Below are 22,108 nucleotides of genomic sequence, written 5' to 3' on the forward strand. Positions count from 1 at the left end.
AAACGAGCTAATTTTTTTCCCTAATGTTGGATTGTACACAGATCTTGACAGATATCAACAAAGTTGACAGAAGTCTGATCAGTCACAAGTGCAATGTTGATGTTGAGCAGAGCTGGGGTTCACCAAGAGCATGTGGACATGCTCAACAACAGACTGAAACTGCTCATAAACAGCGGTGTGTTTATTAACCGAGTAGACTTTAAGCTCGGATTCTAAGATGTTTTAAATCACATCTGTATGCTAACATTGATATTTTTCCAGGTTTAAATGAAAAACTTTACCCAAAAGGTCCTAATAAAACAAAGGACTTGTAGGCTGTATTGTTTTGATGTCCTAGTTTAAACGTTGTTAACTTTCTCTTCAGAGTTCATAGAAAGGTTCTTTCTTTTCCTGCTTTTCTGCAGTCTGCTAAGTCAAGACACTGGCTCTCATCTGTTTACACACATGTGGAAGCATTCATGCAACATGCTGGAAAATTACTCCAGATTTTGCATTTAGCTATCTCTGCATTTTCTTCTTTTTCTTATTTAATAGTTTCCATTAGACATATGAAGTGGTGCGCAATGCAAGGCGATATATTTTTTATCTAAAGAATGCATAGCAGTTCTAACCTCTGGCTAAACTGTGACACAGTTTAAAGCTGAGACTGCAAAGCACCGGCAGCCTGGTTTTAGTACACATGTTACATATTTTCGTTCTTCCATTTGTTATTTTAAGGGTAGAGCTAGGTCTGTGCTATGATAGTTTAAGAGTCTTTCAATTCTCATTTAAAAAAACAAAACAAACAAACTTGGAATCAAAGGTGTTGAACTTGCCATTTTTACTGCCGCTGTGTCTCATGTTTGTGTTGCGTGTGCTGCTATGGTACAGCTGTGCTACAGTCAAAGCTGTTGTCTTGTGACAGCACGTTGGGCTGCAGAGAGAATTAAACGCTGCAGGTGTGTTGGAGGGAACCTTGGATGTGTGTTTGAGGAACAAATGAGTCACTCCTCATGGTCATCGTCCAGAACTGAGTCACGAACCTCATCTTTTACAGGGCTTTTAGACACACAATAACTCTATACATCTGACATCGACTATAGAGACAGTCAGGCAAGCATTTAAATCCGAATGGCTAGCCTCTTGTTTTTCTCCACTTGTCAATCTCCTCATAACCTCTCCCTCCTTCTCTGATATATTTCTTCTGTAATCTATCTTGTCATTCCTCTGCTCCTTCTGTGTGTTGTTATTCACTGTGGTTGTCTTGCACAATAAAATGGAATCAGGATATAGCTTAGTCACATTGATAAGTCCACAGGAAAGTCTTCATCATTTGCGATAGGTGTCATTAGGCTTTTACAAGGTGTGACCGCAAAGTTTTGGGACTCCAGCCATTAAAAGATGTAAATTCCCCCTTTTTTTTCAGAGTTGTCTCCTTGTGTGCCTTTGTGGTCCTGCTAATTTAAGATCCCTCCCTGGAAGTTGGGTTTGTCATTTTGGGATGTTTATATATGAGGTTTAAAGCGTATAGCTGCTTACCAACATCATTTTGTCTAGCTTCCCTACTGGACCACCTGGCAGCTTTACAAGCCAGCACTTTTTCCACTTGCCATGTCAAAAATGGATAACTACTTTGTGTTAACCTAAAAGTGCCTATAATCCCAGCTTCTAACTGCTTGTACCCCTACTGGCAAAGTGATCCGATTTCAAGGGCTAGTTCCAACAAAGAAGCTAAATTGAGGGCGAGATTCATTATATAAGAAGCCAAAAAAAAAGATTTAACTTTTGGCTTCTTGTACCTTCATTTGGTAGTAATAGATTAAGAAAGGCAGGGAAGTGGTGAGACAGAGGGTGGATGTGATGCAGCAATGAGTGGAGACTTGATCCACTCCCACAGTAAGGCGTAAACTTTTGACAAAGAAAGTCCCAGCCTCAACTGAGGGGAAACATATTCCTTTGAGAACAGGGTACTTTTTAGTCAACTATGTTTCAGTTGGTTAGTTTTTGTTATTGCATGTCTTTTGATCTTTTAACATGTTAGTTATGATCCAAATGTTTGTGTTTAAACACTAAAGTCACAGCAGCTGATGATCAGCTGCAACGTTCTGTCACGTAAAATTGTTTTTGTGAACAGATTTTGGTGGTTTTTATGAGAGCAACACAACAGCTACAGTTACACAAGAGAAAAGACTGTCTGACAGGAAAAAATAAACCGTTAAACTACTCTCTGGAGCCTCCCAAATAAATAACCCTTTGATATACTCTGCTCTTCAGAGAACTTAAGACTGGTTTAAGACTGGTCCTCAGTCCCCCTTACCTGGTGAACATTCAGTAAAAGTACTGAACGTTTATTGTATTTTCATCTTTCTTGTCACCTTTCATCTCTTCTCTTTTCTTTATCTCAGGCTGCTGAGCTGGCACCAGCCCTGCAGGCAGACATGGAAGTGAAAGAGGCCATCCAGGGTGCTATCCATGGAGACAATGGCGAGATCGTCCAGATTGTGACATCTGTGGCCACCTGAGAGTCCATCTAGTTTGACAAAGATTAGAATCTTTGCCTACAGCAGGACCTGAAGAGTCTATGGAACATCGGGGGTCAACAAATGCATACAGTCTGACAAGAGTTCAAGTTAGATAGTCTTTTAACAAATATTGAAGGTCATGGATTAAACAAAGAGGAGCCTTTTTTCTGTTTTCCCCTTGCAAACTGCTTAATTCATTGTCAGCCAGATGTCGCAATGTGGAAATGCTCAGAGATTGTGAAAAGACCGAGATGCTTCTAAATCAACTGTGGCCCCTTCTGGTGGTTTCATCACTATAATGACCTGACAGGCCGAAGAATACACAGCGGGATTATTGTCTCTTCAAGGAGGGTGCTGCTCCTGGACACCATCACCCTGCCACTTCATCAGCACCAGTACTTGTTTACATCAGCTTTGGAAAATAGTGGGTTATTTGGACTTCAGCTGTTTGACTGACCCTGAAATGCCGCAGAGGGTTTGCAAAAATCCCTGAAAATCCCTCAAAACAACCAGCACTGTACTCCTTTTTTCGTCCCTTCTTGTCACAACGATCTGAAGGAGAAAGTAGAATTTGCTGTGGACAGCTGCTCTTTGTCCTAATTGATTTGATTTCCCAACACACACCTGGATCTGGTCCATATTATCTCTCCTGGCTGTGAGACACTTTATTTTGTTCAACTTGTTTTAATGTTGCTTCAGCCACACAGCTTTGTTTGTTTTTGGTTTATCTAATTGTAACATGTTGAAATATTGGGGGCGATTTAATTCCAGAGGTAGAAGGCCATGAAATGGAAGAGACCAGGTCAATGGTAGACAGTACAAGTTGTTTATAGACAGCCAGGGAAACCCTGAAGTTGTTTATATCCCCCAGTTGTGTCTCTGTGACATCCATTCATGTGAATAAAACATGTTTGTGGTTACCATTAAAGTGTGCTTTTGTTTAGCTTTTCCCCTCTAGTTTCTCTCTCTCTCTCTTTTTTTTCGTCAGACATGGTCATCAAAATAGCTCCAAGACATGACTTCGCTTTGATCTACTACAAACAGACAATCGAAATGAGTCTGAAATGATAGTTGGGGTTTGAGGTCTTGTTTCATGTTGAGCTAATTTATTAGCTATTTTTGAAGTAAATCTGTATCATGTCAACATCAATAAGTGTAGGATTAGGCTACTGTACTGTCAGGAACCCTAACAAAATACAGAGCAAATATCAGCTTTTCCATACACTCGACAGGGTTTTTGTCAGGAGACTATAAATTTATGTTTAGTCCTCATTATTTTTAAACTGACTGCATTTTTTGTGCCCACTGCGTGTCTATGCCTTTCTTTAAGTAAAGACAAAAGACTCTTATTACTTAGAATGATCCTCAAGAAATGACTAAGAAAAAAAACGATGAGCAAGACACTCAACTGTGTTGGGATATGTTTCCCATGGTCAGTATGATGTAATAGTGTATTTTGGAGTGGGGAAAAGAGTTAGGCGACAAAATGAACTCGATAAAACAACATTCATAGTCTTGGCTGCTTCCTTTTGTTTCCTTTCAGTCTGTTGTTGCTGTGTTTGAGTCCTTTCACACAGCCTCGTCATCTTGTACATTCCCCTCACTGCTTCTCCCACGTCTTGCTCTTCTCCCACTCGACTTGTGTTTTCTTTTCCTTTTGGAAGTTGTATTAAAGTTATGCACTAAGCTGGGCTAAAATTTCATGGGATAGTCAGGTGAGTGCATCCCTTGCCATAGCTGAGTTGAAATGCTGGCACAACCCCCTGCTCACAGTGAGCCCTCCATTAAATCTTGGACTTGGAAAGGGATAGACCTTGCTCTTCACTTTTACAACTATGGACTCTATTCAGGAGCTGGAATTGGTACCATAACTATGGGCTCTCTCGTGGGCTGCCTCTAAGATAACCTGCTGACAACTGAAGCAAATGATAGATGGAGAGATGAGATTGTCTGGAAAGGGAATGTGTGTTTAGAGAGGAGGAGAGGAGTGACAGGCAGAGAGCAGGCGTGTATCTTTCCCTTCTTTCTCAGCAGCTCTGTGTTCTGCAGAGACAGTGGGTCTGCTGGCATCTGCAAGTGCCAGCTTCTGCTCTTTGTCTACGTCATCCACAGCAGGCGTCCCTTAGGATGTTCAGCGATGAGTGAAGATCATTTTTGGATCAAAAATGTCTAAACCCTGTGTGTTAATGACAAATACAGATGTAAATCTGTCTCACATTCACTCTACTCCAAAAGGTCACAGGTAAGGCTTTTAGAAACATCGCAGTCCTTTGAATTGGTTTCTGTTACGCGTGAACAGAGAAAAAATATTTTTATAGATGAAACTGTGGGGATTCTGGGTGGATGTATCAGTGTGTTGGACCAGAGTCAGGAGCATGGCTGCTGTTATATGCATCATAAAACAGCACGGGCTGCTAAATGTCAGTTTTTATTGGTTGAAGGTCTAAAAATTGAAGCTTTATTCATTATTTAAACAGACAATATAAAAAGAGAAGTTGCTAATAAGAGCTGTTTGACATGCTTGCAGTAGGTATTATCCGCAATATATCGTAATATAAAAGAAAGGGATCCACATACACTCACTGCCGTTTTATAAGTTGCTGGTTTCTAGTGCTGGGTTTTATTCCCCGTTTACCTTCAGGACGGTCTTAATTCTTTGTTGCGCATATTTAACAAGGTGGTGAACAAATGGTCATAAATGGATGAACATGATCAGCAATAATATTTAGGTACATCATGGTGCTTAAACAGTGCTCAGATGGTACTAAAACATCCAAAGCCTGCTAAGAAAACAACCACTACACTGAGGATAGATCCATACTTTCATGTTTTTACACCAACTTCTAAATACCACATCTGAATGTTACAGCAGAAATTAAGACTCATCAGACCAGGCTATATTTTTTAAATCGTCTGTTGTTTAAGTTTGATGGGGCAATCCAAATTGGAGCATCAGTTTCCTGTTCTTAGCTGACAGGTGTGCCATCCAGGATGATCTTCTGCCGGAGCTCATCTGCTTCAAGGTCCAACATGTTGTGCGTTCAGAGATGCACTTGTGCATATTTTGATTGTAACTATTTAAGTTACATTCCTATCCTCTGACCTCTGACATCAATGTTTTTGGAACATCCTCTTTAAATCCTAGATATGTTTGTGTGGGGAAATTTCAGTAGTCAGCAATTTCTGGAATGCTCCGACCAGACCATCTGACACCAAAAACCATGAGATGGTCAACATCACTTTTTTCATTTTTTTTAAATTTCCACTCTGTTGCTTAGCTTGAACTTAAGCAGATCATCTCGCTCATGTCTACAAGCATAAATGCATTGATCTGTTGCATTCGTTTAGAATATGTAAACAGTATACAGAAAATAATTTAGAAAGAAATATGCAAAAATAAAGCAAAAATACACAACAATATAGCTTCACATTTGCTGCTTTAGTTTACACATACAAAGTGGGAAGAAGTGCAAACTTATCTACTTTCTTATTGATATAAACCTCAATAACAACAACATAAATATTTATTAGTGCAAAGAATTTAGACACTATGTGAAATACAAAATACAGTTGTGTATAGTTTTTACAATTCCATAATTTTACATCCATACATCAAAGACAAATACCTCCAATTTTGGAATGCTGATTGCAAAATCTGAGCAAACACAGAATAACAACTAAATAAACCTTGTGAAGTGACAGCAAAGCTAACCAACTATATAGTCACCCTATATCTCCTCAAGGCACCCTCTGACTTCTATATTGTGTCTGTTCCTCATGTGTATCATAGATCATAGATCATTCAAAGACCAGTATGTAGAGTTTGAGAGACCAGAACTTCCAAAAGCCTGACTTCTGTCAGCACGTACAGTTTCACACTTTCAAGATTGCACAAAACAACAATTTTCCTTGATTCAAGTAACCCACACAGGTGCGTCTAAAATAAATATTAATAGGGCAGCACGGTGGCAAGGTGGTTAGCACTGTTGCCGCACAGCAAGAAGGTCCTGAGTTCAATTTCACCATCAGACCGGGGTCTTTCTGTGTGGAGTTTGCATGTTCTCCCCGTGTTTGCGTGGGTTTGCGAGGTACTCCGGCTTCCTCCCACCGTCCAAAGACATGCAGCTTGTGGGGATAGGTTAATTGGATAATCCAAATTGCCACTAGGTGTGAATGTGAGTGCGAATGGTTGTCTGTCCCTGTGTGTTAGCCCTGCGACAGACTGGCGACCTGTCCAGGGTGTACCCCGCCTCTCGCCCTATGACAGCTGGGATAGGCTCCAGCGCCCCCGCGACCCTGAAAAGGATAAGCGGAAGCGAATGGATGGATGGGTCACTCAAGAACAATCAATCAAATTTCAGGCACCAGACTGACATTTTTGATGTTGTCAAAAGCCAAAAAGAGTCAAATCTGACCAGAACAGTTTGTAAGGGTTAAAATGGCCACGAGAAGTTCAGGTGCCGTTGGTAAATCACACAGAGAAAGAGAGAACAGAAAAGAAAAAAAGCCCGCAAGGATTAAGAACCATGTAAAGATTGTTCAGTTTCAAAGACTGGATGGTATTTTATTGAGACAGCATAGGGAACTCCCTGAATCGTGAAAAATAGTCAAACCTTTGAGGAGAAGTGGGTGCCGCAGAGTCCAGCCGAAGCTGCCTGAATGGGAGGTCCTCCTTTAGTTTGGGGACCAGATGCGTGAGAGAGGAGGGGTACAGAGGCAACCAGACAACAGCTACAAAATACTTCCTAGTTTCTTTAAACAAACTGCATAAGTTGGCAGCTCAGATCTTCGGCTGAACGCACGCATCTGATATCAGCTTCAGAGGTAAGTTAGATAATTCCACGGCCGTTTGTATTGATTACTGAAAAGCGCATTACGTCGTTGCCCTGAAGGTGAACCGAGGACGTGATGACGTGAGGGGGTAACTGCTTTTGACAGACCCAGGGTGTATGATGTCTGAGCTGCTTTTCTGCTGTTCTCTTTATGGTAGTTGCTTCTACTTGACCGCCTACATTCATTCAAGAGCAGTAATTCCAAAAACGAGCGCAAATGTTGTGGCGCGTCATAGCACTTTGGCACAGTGTGCAGTCATCAGATACAGACTGTTAACGTCTAGGACTGCGCAGCAGGTGCGCCATGTCACCTAAAAATAGACAAACAAAGCTGTAATGGGCTTTAACAGCAGTGATTTAAAAGCGTTAAAGTGGAGGCAGTTTCGTTGTACTGTCAGTAATCAACAGTGTTGGGACTAACGCGTTATTAAGTAACGCGTTACAGTAACTACGTTATTATTGTGGTAACGCGCACGGTAACTAGTTATTATGCCAAAACCAGGAACGCGTTACTCGTTACTGGGATTTAGATAGGCTCGTTATTCGTTCCTTCGTGTGGTGGCTATCGCGGAGCTTCCACAGATTCAATAACATTAGCAAGTGGTGGAAGCCAGCAGGTGGATGAAGGAAAAGGGAGGCAAGAGGAGAGACCCGAAGCGGCCGCTGGTCCGAGAGTGTCAGGTCAAGTTATAACCTGCAGTCCATCTGGGTCAGATATGAACCAAGTTTAGGTGGAGTTTATTTTCGTTATGCTGACTTTTTCGTACTGCGTGCTAGCTAGCATGACGGATTTTCTATACAGCTGGGTGGGTGCTATGTTACTGATGTTGAACTTTATTTTGTTCATAAGGTTAATTATTAGAGTTGCCAACCGTCCTGTAAAAAACGGAATTCGTATTCAGAGAAAATAACACGCGTTTTGTATTGAGCTGAAAAGGAACACAGTTTGTCCCGGACTTCAGCTACAATGTAAAAGACACAAAGCTGGAGTTATTCTGTGTCTTTGCTGCACAGCTGCCTCTTCTTCTCTCATCCTCTCACCCTCCCTCTCCTGTTTCTACTTCAATCATGAAACTGATCAATGATCAGCTGATCGGCTTTTCTCTCTTGTTTATTTATCGCCCACTTTGCGCCAGAAAGAGGAAACCAGCGGATGTCACGGTAAACAACAGCAGCACTTTTAAGCTTGATCAGCTGTTGTTAGAATTTGTTTAATATTAATTAAGTATCAGCTGATGTTTGCTGGAGCCACAGCTGTAAACCTGCTGGTCATGATATCGGTTTGAATATGTGGTGAGAGGGAAACATGAAGATGAAACCAGGAGATGACAGCTGGTAACTGTGCAGGGGCGGGTCTAGCAAAGTGTTGCCAGGGTTCCATGTAGGGCATTAAAAGGGAAAGGGGGGCACAAGGAAATACTTTTCTTATTCTCATTTAAAATGTCTCACTTTTAAAAAAATAATTATCTGAGTCTTACAACAAACGATTGATAGATTGATACATATATACCATCAGAACAGTAAACATCACTGTCACAACAGTGTTTATTTTCATTCAAAGGCTTTATGATTTTTCCTATAATGGTGGGCCGGTCTCTAGTCAAAATGCCCGGGACGATTTTTTTTGTCCCAGTCCAGCCCTGTATGCAGCTCATCTGCAGTCTGGTGTTGCCTACATCTTCCTATTCAGAAGGCAGAATTTCCGAGTTCTGAGTACAATCGAAAGCACCATGACTGCAGTTTTTGTTTGTTTGTGTTGGATGTAAAAAGCAGGCTAGGATAGAATCAGGCGTGGGATTTCTCTCGTGGAAATGTGCACATTATTTTTTCCTTTCTATTGGCAGGTGGCACAGTGCACTTGTGGCAAGTAAGCAAGCTAGAAGACTGGCAATCTTGCTGGGTATCCAGTTACGGAAGCAACACATTAACAAGAGAATTCTGAGTAAAACCAAAGTTACTTTCCCTAGTAACTAGTTACTCTGAAAGTAACGAGTAACTTGAAGTAACTGAGTTACTTTTGATAGAAGTAACTAGTAATGTAACTAAGTTACTAATTTAAAGTAACTTACCCAACACTGGTAATCAACTACATATACACAACTGATAAGTTGTTTTTTAAATACTCGCATAAAAGAGATCACATTTAATGTGATATTAGCATTGTTTTATGTGTGTTTTTGTGCTGTTAGTACGGGTGAGCTGGTTGCAAGAAATCATCAGAGTTGACTCAGAAGCTTTGCCTGTTTTATGAGCTACAGTGCCATAACCATCAAACCTTTCTTGCATATATTAAACGTCTCAGCCGGATTAATTTATTCTGTAAGGTCTGTGGTTCGTTTGAGCAACTTACTTTAACATTTTTGTTAGCACTGAATGCCATCACAGTAAAATTTCATTATGTTAGTTATGGAGGGCCTACTGTTTAACTTAAGCTGCGGGGAACTTAATAAGATCAACATTGCCTCATTCCACGTAACAAGATTTATGGAAAGACTTTCATTCAGCAAACTATTTTTTATGGATTAATATGAATAGCCTAGGCTGTTCTATTATATTTGCATCCAGTACAGTGAAAAATCTGGAACGTTGAATCTAATGCTGTGACTCTGGCACTCTTGTGGATCAGGATAAGAAAATTTACACTTTGTGAGTTTTAACATGCCAGAATAATCATCTGTTTCCAGAGACATTAGGGACTGAGAGAGGTTGTCTAGTTTGGAAAAAGCCCAACTCTAATCCCATGGGAGAACGAATGTACGCTTTTCATTGAACACAAATGTAAGTACTCTGAGATGACCCGTTTGATTTCCCTTCCCTTATCTTTGTTATGGTTACAAATATGATTATGCCAGAGATGGCATGCAGTACATGGATTTGTCTGGAGCCATAATTGGCTGATGTCTCAGAGCATGATTTTCTTGGGTTCGACTGATTCAAAAGGTCAGGCCAGGAAAACATGGACTCAGAGGTTTTGGGGACAGTTGAACACCCATCTCCTGATCCTTCATCCCACCATCTCTGGTTAAAATCACCCATCAACCCACCACGAGTCCTATAATGTCACTCTGTATGTGTGAGTGTATGTGACTGGCTCGAATGAATTTACAGTGTGTTAGTGTGTATCCAGGGGCGAGAGTGTTTATGAGGCTTAATAAATTGAGCTACTTGCCTCCTATCCGAGCATTAATGTTGACCAGAAACGTTTTGTTATTCTGGGGATGTGCTATAAGCTTCGAGCCCAAGGCCGAGTCATTTGTTAGCTTACTTGATCCCAGTTTGCACAAAACAGCTTGCCACCAAAGTCACTAAAAGTTGAGATAAAGGAATGCCTTGTTCAGTATTTGAACATATTCCAGGCTAGACTGAGCATAGAGATTTCACATTCAAAGATAATGCAGAAATGGAGCGATCAACAGAATCTGCATGTGCAATTCAGCATGTGTTACTTAAGTGTGAGGGGGAGACGAGACAGAGAGGATCTTGGGATAAAAGATGAAGACAGATATGAGTTTTGGGAAAGAGTTTCACAAGCAGACAGGGAAAAGGAAGAGAACAGCGACACTACAGCATGTTTTCTATATAAGAAAAATAGTACAATAAGACATCGTACCATAACAAAGCCTACATGTTTACAAGTAATGGCAGATGTTTTCAAAACAGCTGGCAGATGTTTAGTATAGAAATCATCTTGTAATAACTAATGAGCATTACAATTTACGAAGTTCTTACAAGAAGTTATGGTCAGCTACTTAATAGGGGGAGAAAGGGGGAGTAAGAGTTTTAACTTAGACGTAATTATATTTTTCAGATTGCGCTCACCGTAAAAATGTCTTTGTGTTTTAAGGTGGAAATAGAGTGTCTGTGTGGGTTCTCGAGACCATCCAGGTCACGTAAGTCTAGAGCTCGAAGAGAGGACAACTGGATTTATTTAGGAGATTATTTGAGAGTGTTGTAAGGAGTGAGATATTTATTAACGGAGAGAGGCCTGGCCCTCATTTTACAAGTGATCGTGTTTCTTTAAAAGGCTGTTGCATCATGGGCTGTTACTGCATCATGTGTCCATGATGTAAGTGACCCAACAGGCACAATACCAGGGCCCTTGAATTACTTCACTTAGGTGGAATGCATGTTATTATTAACAAGACACTAAGTTTAATGAAAAATAAATATTTTTTGACAATATCTAGTTAATATACCATTACAGCTGTGGACAATATTCAAAAATATTCAATATTCAAAATATTCAAGAAGCAAGAAAAGCTTTGACATTTGGTTAATTTCCATGCGAATTATATTAGCTATCCTACTATTATAAAGTAGCCAAATGTTGTGTATTCACTGACAGAGACTTGGGAGTTCTGCGGTATCTTAACTGTTCCTAGGACTGCACTCTTTGCGACATAGACCTCAGATGTTATTTCTGGAATCTGCTGGAGCCATTCTCTCAACTCTTATTATCACTGGGAACAGTCTGGACTTCACTTTTCACATATTTTCCAGTTGTCAGTCGTCTTGTGCTGCTTCTTTTTGATGGTACTATGAGGTACGATTGTCATATATTCTGCTTCTTGTCAACCACCACTATATTTAGATGGCTAGCCAACAGCTGTTTTTTTCCACAGGCTCTTAGCTCTGCTGCTCTTGGTCACTTCTGCATGGGTTTGTTTCCCAGTGGGACTTTGAAGATCCTTATCCATTCATGGCAAGGATGTTTCTGTACTCTATCTGTTATGGTTCGTCTAAGGGTGGCCAGACCACAACATGATCCATCTTCGTCAGACCTCAAGCAGTCACATCACACAATTGGTACGATTCTACAATGATTTATTTACAATATGTTATTTCGTTAGCTGGTTATAACTTCAAGGGGCCAAAACAACAAACAAAATGAGCCTATCTCAAGGATTTACCAAACTTACCTAATCAAAATACACAAACAAAAAAAAGCTATAATGAAAATAAAAGGCAGTCCACTCCTACGAACTCTTTGTTGGGATGAGCTGAGGATGAATAAATGGCAGTCCATGGCAGCTTCAACATATATGTCATCTCCAGCTAGATAACCAATCCATCTTCTGGATCCACCAATCACGGAGAGGCACCTGCACACTGAGATTTACATGCTAAACAACAACCCTATGACATCAGTCGTAGCACCTCCTGTCACAAGAATTAACATTCCTCTAAATGTTCAATTCAAAGAGCAAGTTCCAAAGATCTAGACGAGGCATCAGCCAGCACATTATCCTTACTATTTTTGTAGTTGATCTGCAAGTTAAAATCACACAGCAATAAAGTCCAGCGCATAAGTCTTTGGTTTGAGTTGCGCATTTGGAAAAGAAACACTAATGGATTCTGATGGGTAAATGCTCGTACAGGCAGCACACTCAATCCAACGTAAACTTCAAAGTTCTGTAAAGTTCTGTGATCTATACCTTGTTTATTTTCTTGCAAGAGAACAGCTCCTGCACCAAACGAACTGACATCAACTTCCAGTTCAAAGAGGCGCTCACGGAGAGGCACCTTCACACTGAAATTTGCATACTGAACAATAACCCAACAACATCAGTCATAACACAGGCATAGTCATGCATCTCAGAATGTTTTCTCACATTACTTTGGTCCATATCCCTTGATAAGTTTGTAAACTTGTAGCTTTTCACAAAGTATGATTTGTTTACCCAAAAATCTAAAACACATCCCTACAAATCATCTGAGAATGTTCAGTTTGCCTATTGGCCAAAGTTGTCTTGGGTGAAGGCAAGGTTTTATGTTCTGGATTAGTGGACAACACTGGAGAATTTACTTCCAATATTCGTATTTATTTGGGCAATTTTGTTCTTTTTATTTCTAATTGCTACAGTTTGTGTACTCTGCGTGTCTGCCTTACTCTCCTGCACGCCAAAGCATACCTGGCTTGCAAACTTGCAAACCTCATTCGATTGGAACTGGATTGAGACTGCCTTCTCCAAAGGGTGTTTTTACAGTGTTTTACATCTCTATAAATGAACTGCATCAAGTGGGAAATTGAAGCAGAGTTTAATTTAAATGTACTAAACAACTGAGGTGTGAAAACACCCTCAGGGTTTATGGCTTTGGTTGGTCTACAGTTGGGAACCTTTTCACACCAAGTGATTGTTCCTCAGAAAGACCTACTAAATGTGATGTTTTTTTCAGCTTTTATTTATTTTTTCTCAAGATTTATTCGTATTACATTGTTTATTTGGAACATTTTTTTAACTCTAAGTCATTCCCAAAATCTGGTTTTCTTCACTTATTGGTCATGATTAGTACACACTGTTCATCTCTAATCATCCTCTGCTCTGCTTCCTGTCACATCTCGTTGCTCTATTAACTTTCCCTAACAACCTCCAGAAGGTGTGTGGCAAATTTGAAAAGAAAACTAGAAACAGATCCTCATTAAATCACTCACAGTCAATTATATCACATGCTTGGTTTTATTTAGGAACAGAGAAAAGCGGGTGTGATGTGAACTTCTTTGCTCAGACTGGTTATTGGCTAAAGTGCTGGTGTTCAGGTCCAATCGGGGGTTTTGTGCATTCTTGATGATTATGATGGAAGTGGAGGAGCAGGGCGGAGGGGGGTAGCTTTCCAACTCTGACAGTTATCTATGCAATCAGTGCTGAACAAGTCCTTTTCATTTTAGGGATGCGCCCTGCCTGAATAGCTCAGCACAGCCGAAGAGAATTAGGTGAATGCTGTTGCACCCAGCTGTGCCTTGGATCGGCAATAGTTTAGTGCAATTACAAAGTAAGAGACAAGATCAGGAAACACCCAAAGGCTGTGCTGTCACTGCTGAGCAACGTGATGAAGTGAGTGTTGTGGACCCCAGGATGGTAGTGGACCCCAGAAGACCGAGGGATGAATCAAATGTTAACAAGGAGGAATAAAAAAAAAGAAAACCAAACACTTCTGATCTTGCTTTAAAGAACGCTTCACATGACATCAGTCATTTCTTGCAAGGAAAAAAGGTGGCACGAGTTCATTGCACAATGACATGCATAATAATGTTTGATCGTCACTGATAATGTTACGATTATCAAAGATTAATGTAGTAACAGTAACATTTTGCAGCGTATGATACAATTAGCACTGAAGATGTTGGTTTGTGTGTTGGATGGTCATTTGTTATGAAAGTGATTCTCCAGCATCTGGTTCAGCTCTTCATGATCATGTGATCTGTGGGTAAAATAGTTTGGTGCAAGCACACGCACCGACACATCTGTTTTATTCATGTTGCGGGACATTACATTGACTTATATTCATTTCCTGGCATCTTCCCCTATCCACAGCCCAAATGACTAGTTGCCTGACTTAAAACCTAAACCTAACTTTACTCCAAGTTTGTCTACCATAATTTAATGATTATTGGGACTAGCTAGACTCTCATGAGAAAAACACAATTGCACATTCTCACAGGTTATGTGTTTTTTCCCCCCTGACCTTTCTAACTTCCAGTAAGGGTTCATCTAAGATAATCAGCCATCAATATGTAGGTCCTCTAAGCTAATCTTCATATGCTAAACCAGTATTAAATTAACCAAATTGAATGCACCACATAGAGCTTAGTGTATTTGTAGATCCTTATCCTGCCTTCTTCATCTCTACTTCCCAATGATGCTTTGCACACATGCACAAAAACCTCAGTGATTAACAGCTTGCTGTTAACGTTATGATAGATACACCCTGCTGTGAAATCAGGAGGGGATTAATTACACTTTCAGGATGTAATTGCTGAAACCATTCATTACAATTAGGTCACAAAGTGGTTATTGATGTTGTGTTGAGATCAATTTGCCGTCAGAGATAGCAGATGTGAATTAGAGGAATGAATGAGAAGTGAGCGTTAGTGAACTGGCTCTCTCTTTGTCTTTGAAACATTCCTAGCGACAATGCAGCGAGTGCTACCTGAAGAAATATTGACAGAAACATGACAGTGGATTCCTGAGAATGTGTGCTAGCTGTACTGTCTGTGTATTGAGGGCCTGACAGGGGTGCCAGTTTATATTACTGTCCTGTGTCTTTTTACATTATGTTTATATTTTAATATAAAAATAATGGCATTATTTGTGAGTTATGTCTTTTGGCTTTCTGTTAGTCAAGTGTGGGATATTGATCTGGGCGGGAGGGAGTTGTTAATCCGTTTCAGCTGCTTTGGTGTTATTGAAATTGACAACAGGTACACTTCAGGGACAACAATGAGACAATTGTCAGTGCAGGCTTTCAGCTTTAACGAAACTGTGGAAATAAATATTTTGGAATTACAGTCATTTTTTTTGCACAATCTCCCGATGTTAGAGGCTCAAAAGTAATAATATAATATAATTTAATTTAAAATAAATAAACCTGAAGCCTAAAAAACCACCTGAGGATTATGCTTCTCTAGCGCTTTACTGCATTCAACTTCAGTTGCTGCTCATTTGTGGATCTCTTTGTCTTCAGTTCTGTCTTCAGTACCTGAAAAGCTCTGTTCTTCTGAGATGAGGTGACTGACTTGGGCATTGAAGAACATCTAGTTTCTTTCACTTGAGAAGCTAGTATGCTTTAGGTCATTATTTATTTGCATTCTTTTAACAGCATTTGTTTAAATCTGACTAAAGAGTATAGCCTGATCTTGATGCTTCTATTAGCAGTCACATCATCAAAGGACATTACTGCCCAATCTCCACTGGTATCCCTAACACTGTGCCCACCATGTTTGACAGAAAATGTGATATGCGTTGGATCATGAGCTCTTTTTTTCCTTCTCCGTACATTCTACATACAAGTTAATTTTCAGTCCAAATACATTTGGTTTGTTTTGCACATTTTTGTAAATCCTCTGTGTTTGTATTCATGAATGCTTCTCTTAGTTGTACAATTTGACAGTGATATGCCTACCTTCTTAAATGTCTTCTTGGCTTAGTTAGATTGTGATGTTAATTTTCTTAACCAAGGAAAGAATTCAGTGGCTTCTGTGGAGTCCCAGGAATTTTGGTGTTGCTGAGCTGGCCAGTGCAGTCCTTCCTTTTCAATATCTCTATGGACCACATATTGAGATTTCCAGAGAACAGCTACCGGATACAAGTTAAGTGTCTGAATCAAATCCAAATCTTTTCCCTGGTGAATTTCTCCTGAAATGCCTTGAAACTGACAGTTCATTGTCCAGTTAATTTTGAGCCTCTTGAAAAGTTGATATTATGTAAAATCATTTCTGTAATGAAAACATTTGCTACACCCCTTGAATCAAAGGTGAAAATCTGCACTTCCACCACTTCTTTATTATTGATTATTGAAACACCGAAAACACATCTGTTGTTTTGTACAGAGGAAAATTTGAAAACTTTGTGTCATTGCTCAACAAATTATGGACCTAACTGTAATTATGTAATATAAATGAAGTAAATTGAACGGAGACTCAGTGACTGTTTTTCTAAACTCTTTCACTGTGTCCTGCACCCAAATTTAATATGCTGATTTGCATACTTGCTTCTAAAACTGTGGGCTTAAGGATTTCTGATGATTGTTTCTATTTTATTGTTTATTATTTGAAGTTGGCAGGTTTGGTTTGGTTTAGACATTTTGCAGTTTTGCGGAAAATGCAGTAACCGACAGTAATATCAAACAGATTATAGTGCAAACAATGGTGTCATTCTAAAACGAAATCAAAAAATGGGTCTGCTGGATTCTTCATATAGACTCAGAGCAGTCCACGTGATCGTAATGGTTTATTAGATTCTAAAAAGCAGCATTTTATCTTTGTTCGTCTTATTCATTAATCTATGTTTTGTTTATAAATTAGCCACATTACATCATTGTAGAACTAAATTACTGTGTAAACAGTAGTTCTGGATTATATTTAATATTACCGTACAACCGATGTATTTACATTTATATGTTATGATAAGACTTCTGATCTAGGTCATTATTGACTAGGACTTTCACTCTGGGGCTTAAAACCAGAAGTCACTGCTTGTGCTGAGTGATTGCATTTTGATTAGACAGATCTCGGTCATTATTGTTTCAGTTCTGACAGAACTATTGCTGCGTGTGTGTGTTTGTGTGTGTATTAGTTCAATATATCAATTCTGCTCTTTCTGCTATGCATGCTTTCACATTTTAGGCCCACACAGGGCTATAGCATCTGCTGTTGTGTTAGGGGCTCAGATGTCTGGAGGAGCTTAAATGCCTTAGAGTTCCCTGGAATCAGATGAAGATGATGAGGAAGATGATGACGGGGTTGGGACTGTGAAGGGGGAATAGAGGAACATGCTGGGCAGATTAAGGAGATTTTTGAAGACACATCCATGGGCTTGTTCAGTACTGCTGACAGAAATTTGGACCATGTATGTATAGATCTACTGTAACGGAAACGGAACAAAGAAAAAAAAAACATACATGAAAAGCCAACCAGCTGCAGAGGATTTTTTAAACTAAGGGATGTTTTGTGTCAACTTAGGTTAGCAACATTACGTTTGTCCAATTTGGTACTCAGATCTGCTCATGTTCTCATACGGGTGAGTTTGAATCTGGTGATCCCAGGGTGCATAACTGACCATCATTACCACATGTAAGGACAGTGGATCCATATTTTAACACACAAATGCAAAATATAACTTCATAAAATTAGTGCAGTGCAATGGCTGACCATCGTTTCTGACATAAAATAGGTGAATTTTACACTTGCCATGTGTATAAGTGAGCAAATACATTTAGTTCCCTCACTAAAATGTGATTTGTTCCTAATTACTCCAAGCACCGTGGTGCAGGGCCATGTCAGCTTACATTCTTTACACCGAATTTTCTCTTTAATTTCTTGGATCATTTCTTCAACATCTTCGCACGCTGGTGCACTTGGCAGTTCTCAGAGTTGGAATGAGTACTTCCTATCCTTGAGAACTAACACCTACGCATACACAGTGGCCTTTGTTACCTTGGATAATTTACGAACGGTTATCTGAAGTGTTTTCAACTTAAGATTTTTGGTTGATTGCACTACATTTTCATAAATGTTGTTCGGAAATATTTCAAATGTAAAATGTTAGAATAACATGTTTGATGTTAGGCTTTCTATGGCGCTTCCAGCCAAAGTACATACATCTCTATGCACGCATTTTCTGTGTTCTCTGAGGGGATTGCAGGTCTCTACTTTCTTCTGCATTTGTGTTTAGCTTCTGGGAAGAATGGATTATTCATTGGTTAGGATCTATTTAATGGCAAGAAGCTCAGGGTCAATTCAGAATAGCAATTCATTGATAATTCTTTAAGACAGGACGTGCTTCATATCCATAATAAACACGAGAGGTTTGGCTGTTCCCAACCAAACTCCCAGGTGGAGTGTACATCTGCCCAAATGTTCTGTGTCAGGAAAAGCACAGAAGAAGTGGCAAAAACAGCTGTGGGTGTTCTCGAACACACGAAAACCACAATTTTCCACTGAAAAAGGGGTTGCAGTGTGATACAGTTTCTTTAGCTCATCTTTTTGGCGAGCTCTTGTGATGATGGTGGGAAGCCAGAGGCGTCAGCGGTGAAGGAAATCCGTAACTTTAGAGAGAAAAAGGAAGATGAGACCTCAGCCTGCCTAAGCCAACTGGGCATTTGACTTTATCTTTTCGTAGTTATTTCTTCTCTGAGTCATAGTAAACAACAAAAAAAGTATTTTGGCAGGTTAAGCAGTTAATCCTGGGAAAATCCTACGTTGTTGACTGGGATCTTGAAGGAGCTGCTGAGAGAATGACTCCATTCCCAGATAACAATGCTTAGCAACCATCTAGCCAGCTAAGATGAGCATGTGAACACTATCACCAAAGTCTGAAGCCAATATCTGATTTCTAGAGCGTGAAACAAACACGCTAGAGCGCTGTCTTTCTGCCTCTATGATTCATTGTAACCTGAGAGACATGTTTGCAGTGATTTGATAAGAACAGATTACATCCTCATGTGCAGCCAGTGTTTGTGCCAGTCATTTCTGTCTGTTACTGATACATCTCAGTGTTTGGCCTAGAAAAGGTACACTGTGTACTTCGTGGTCCTTGAAAAAAACATGGGCTTATAGTTAACAGCTTTCCAATATTACACACTAAGCACAGTCAGCCCACCTTGATTCAATTCTTGTGCATAAAACAGGATAATCCTTTCTCCCCCCAGTGTAATATCAAAACTATACTGTGGCAGTACAGTTGTTTTGTCATTTCTGTCTGTCACACACTATTTCCAGTAAATTTTATTAGCAGCCATTGTTCTTTGGTATTGGTTGTAAGGTCAGTAAACTGCTAAAACATCAAACACTCTGTTTAGCATGCCTTTGTTGTTTCCTCTTCATCACCTGTTAGTGATCTGCTTTATGTATCTCACGTGTCTCTGAGGCTAATCAGCCCTGGCTATTAGCCCAGAGAACCATATGGTGCTCTAACCCATGTTTGCTAGCCTGCATACAAACCCCTTGTACATTAGACGTAGATGCACACTGTGGCTTTTTTCTGTGTACATATTGCATAGTTTGTATAAGTGTCTCAACTACTGTACTCTAATTGCTCTCAATGACTTCCACATGCGGCTGTGCTCTACAAGTCTAACTTTCGCCACAGGGTTGAGAAACGGATATACCCGTGACTTCTGTCATGAAAAAGAGAATCACGACTGGGTAGTGTTGTTTTTACTTAGTGCCTAGTCCACAGAGAGGATCAATCTCCATAACTAGCACGTGATATTGCTTAGGAGGAAATTATATAGACTTCTAGCTTTATCCTTGACTATTTCAACCATGAAATTTGTCGTATTTATTTCTGAAAAAAAGTGCAGGTCATGCTCGTGTTGCACTTTAACAAAACAGCGCTTAATATAGTTTAAGTCCCTCTCGAAAGTGGGGTACAGTAATCATAGTTCCAGTCTGGCAACAAGCTTTGAAAACCAAGTTTTGAAAGTAAAAGTTTTTGGGGTGTTTTTTTTCTCGTTCTTGTTTTGCATCTTTTTTCAAACACCACCAGATATAAATTACAGATTGTCACTATCCAGCTGGGCTGAGTTCAGCTGGAAATAGGACCTCGTGCCAAGCTGTTCTCTAAAATGACTCATTGTCAGCATTTCCACTTTGTGCTGGAGGCTACCAGGAAAACATACTTTCAATGTTCCTCAACCCTAAGCTGATTTTAAAGGGCCTAGCATGTTCTCACAAGCAACTGTCTGTGCTGTTCTGGCAGGCCTCTATATCTCAGACTCGTGTTTTATTTAGTGAAGTTTTGTCGAATATTTATTTTTTTATTTAAAGCAAGCTGTAAAATGCTGGCATCCATTGTCATACATCTTTTTATTGCTCTGCTGGGTATGTTATTGTCCTGAAGTAAATTTGTGAATAAATGAAAACAGTAATTGGAGACGTTTATAAAAACACATGTTTCTGTGGGCACAGACTCGGGATAAACAGTAAAGCCGCTGTGTTTTCACTGAGTATCATCGTTACCATTGCTTTATGCGCCATTCCAAAATCATTCCTATCTTTTGCTTTTATGTTGCTGTTGAACCTGGAAAAATCATATTCCATTAGCTGTTGCTGTGCATGCAGCATACGTGAACCTCTTTTGTGTCTTACCAAAAAATATGTGATCCCAGTGTTTGACATTCCGTTTTTACCGCTGCAGTGTTTGGGCTGGGCCGCTCTGTTGTCATTCTTCTGATTGATTAGTATTGTTTGCACTGTTTAGTTTGCCAGGGCTGTTTTTTTCCTTTTCAACAGTTGAAGCAATCCTACTGTTTCTTTGTTGGCTTTCTGAGAGAGTTGGAAAACAATGCTGTGACTCTGAAGAGTCACTTTTATTTGGCTCCAGTAAGCATGAGGCTGGCAGGTCAAACATATGGCCCGTGGACAAAAGCTGGCCTGCCAAGTGTCCAATTAGGGCTGCTGGATAGCTTTGAAATCTTTTCTTGTATTTTGAATTGAAAGGCATTGTGTTGCAAATTAAGAATGGATCACAACATGAGAATGGTTGTTCAGATTGGTAATTTCAACTTTGCCAGAGGTTTGAATCATTGTTGGTTTTATAGCAGTGTTACTGACTAAGACATTAACCATGGCCCGTCTTAGCAAACTCAAGGAAGGTGGCTATGCCAACAGTCTATGCCAAAAGATTTCTTTGATTTACGACTGCTGTATTTGTTTGTAATGTCAGTCGACTGATTGAATGTGGAAAAAGTGAGACACATTGTTGAAAACGCACTAATTCCTCTTCAGCATATGTTCTGTAAATGTTTGGCTCATCAAAAGTGAATGTCTAAACATTTACTTTTACTTCTGTATGTTGAGAGACAGAGTGGGAAATTTGCAGGTGTTTTTTATTTGTTTGCTTGTTTGTTTGTTTCTTAATTGCTTTTTTTAATGGCTTTTCTTATGCAGCCCACATGTGCTCGGAGAGTTTACATGTACTAAAAGGAGTCTGACTTCTGTGCACTAAGCATTTATTTTTCCTTATTTTGTTGGCAACATCCTGTTGTGCGTATTTGTGCGTATTCTTTCATCAAGATCGATGTGTGCCTTTGCTCTTCTGCATGTTCTTTGTGATATATCAGACTTTTTTGGTTCTGATCTGAATCTTATTTTGCATAACTCTGTGTATGTAACACACTGTTCCTCTGGTCTCTCACAGGAGGGTGTGACCAAGCAACAGAGAGCTCAAAGAAGTACATCTCCAACAGGAACTCAAACAGTTAAGTGAGAAATTACTCTTGCTGCTGCACGGTGGAACGGTGGTTAGCGCTGTTACTACACAGCAAAAATGAGTT

General features: G+C 39.8%; 2 protein-coding genes across 2 annotated transcripts in view; both read left to right on the forward strand.

Annotated features, from left to right (window-relative positions):
- banp (BTG3 associated nuclear protein) overlaps nucleotides 1-3,418 on the forward strand; it is a 34,734-nt gene extending 31,316 nt beyond the window's left edge. The window contains exon 13 of the mRNA XM_006789546.2: nucleotides 2,385-3,418. Coding sequence (XP_006789609.1) covers nucleotides 2,385-2,501 — 117 coding nt within the window. The 3' untranslated portion in view covers nucleotides 2,502-3,418. The remainder of the gene's footprint in view (nucleotides 1-2,384) is intronic.
- A 3,810-nt stretch (nucleotides 3,419-7,228) lies between these two features.
- znf469 (zinc finger protein 469) overlaps nucleotides 7,229-22,108 on the forward strand; it is a 196,235-nt gene continuing 181,355 nt past the window's right edge. Inside the window, exons 1-2 of the mRNA XM_035907130.2 lie at nucleotides 7,229-7,325; nucleotides 21,973-22,032. The gene's annotated coding sequence lies outside the window, so the exon portion shown is untranslated. The remainder of the gene's footprint in view (nucleotides 7,326-21,972; nucleotides 22,033-22,108) is intronic.

Source organism: Neolamprologus brichardi, chromosome 7 (assembly GCF_056152115.1).
Source record: "Neolamprologus brichardi isolate AB-2024 chromosome 7, ASM5615211v1, whole genome shotgun sequence".
Taxonomy (NCBI): Eukaryota; Metazoa; Chordata; class Actinopteri; order Cichliformes; family Cichlidae; genus Neolamprologus; species Neolamprologus brichardi.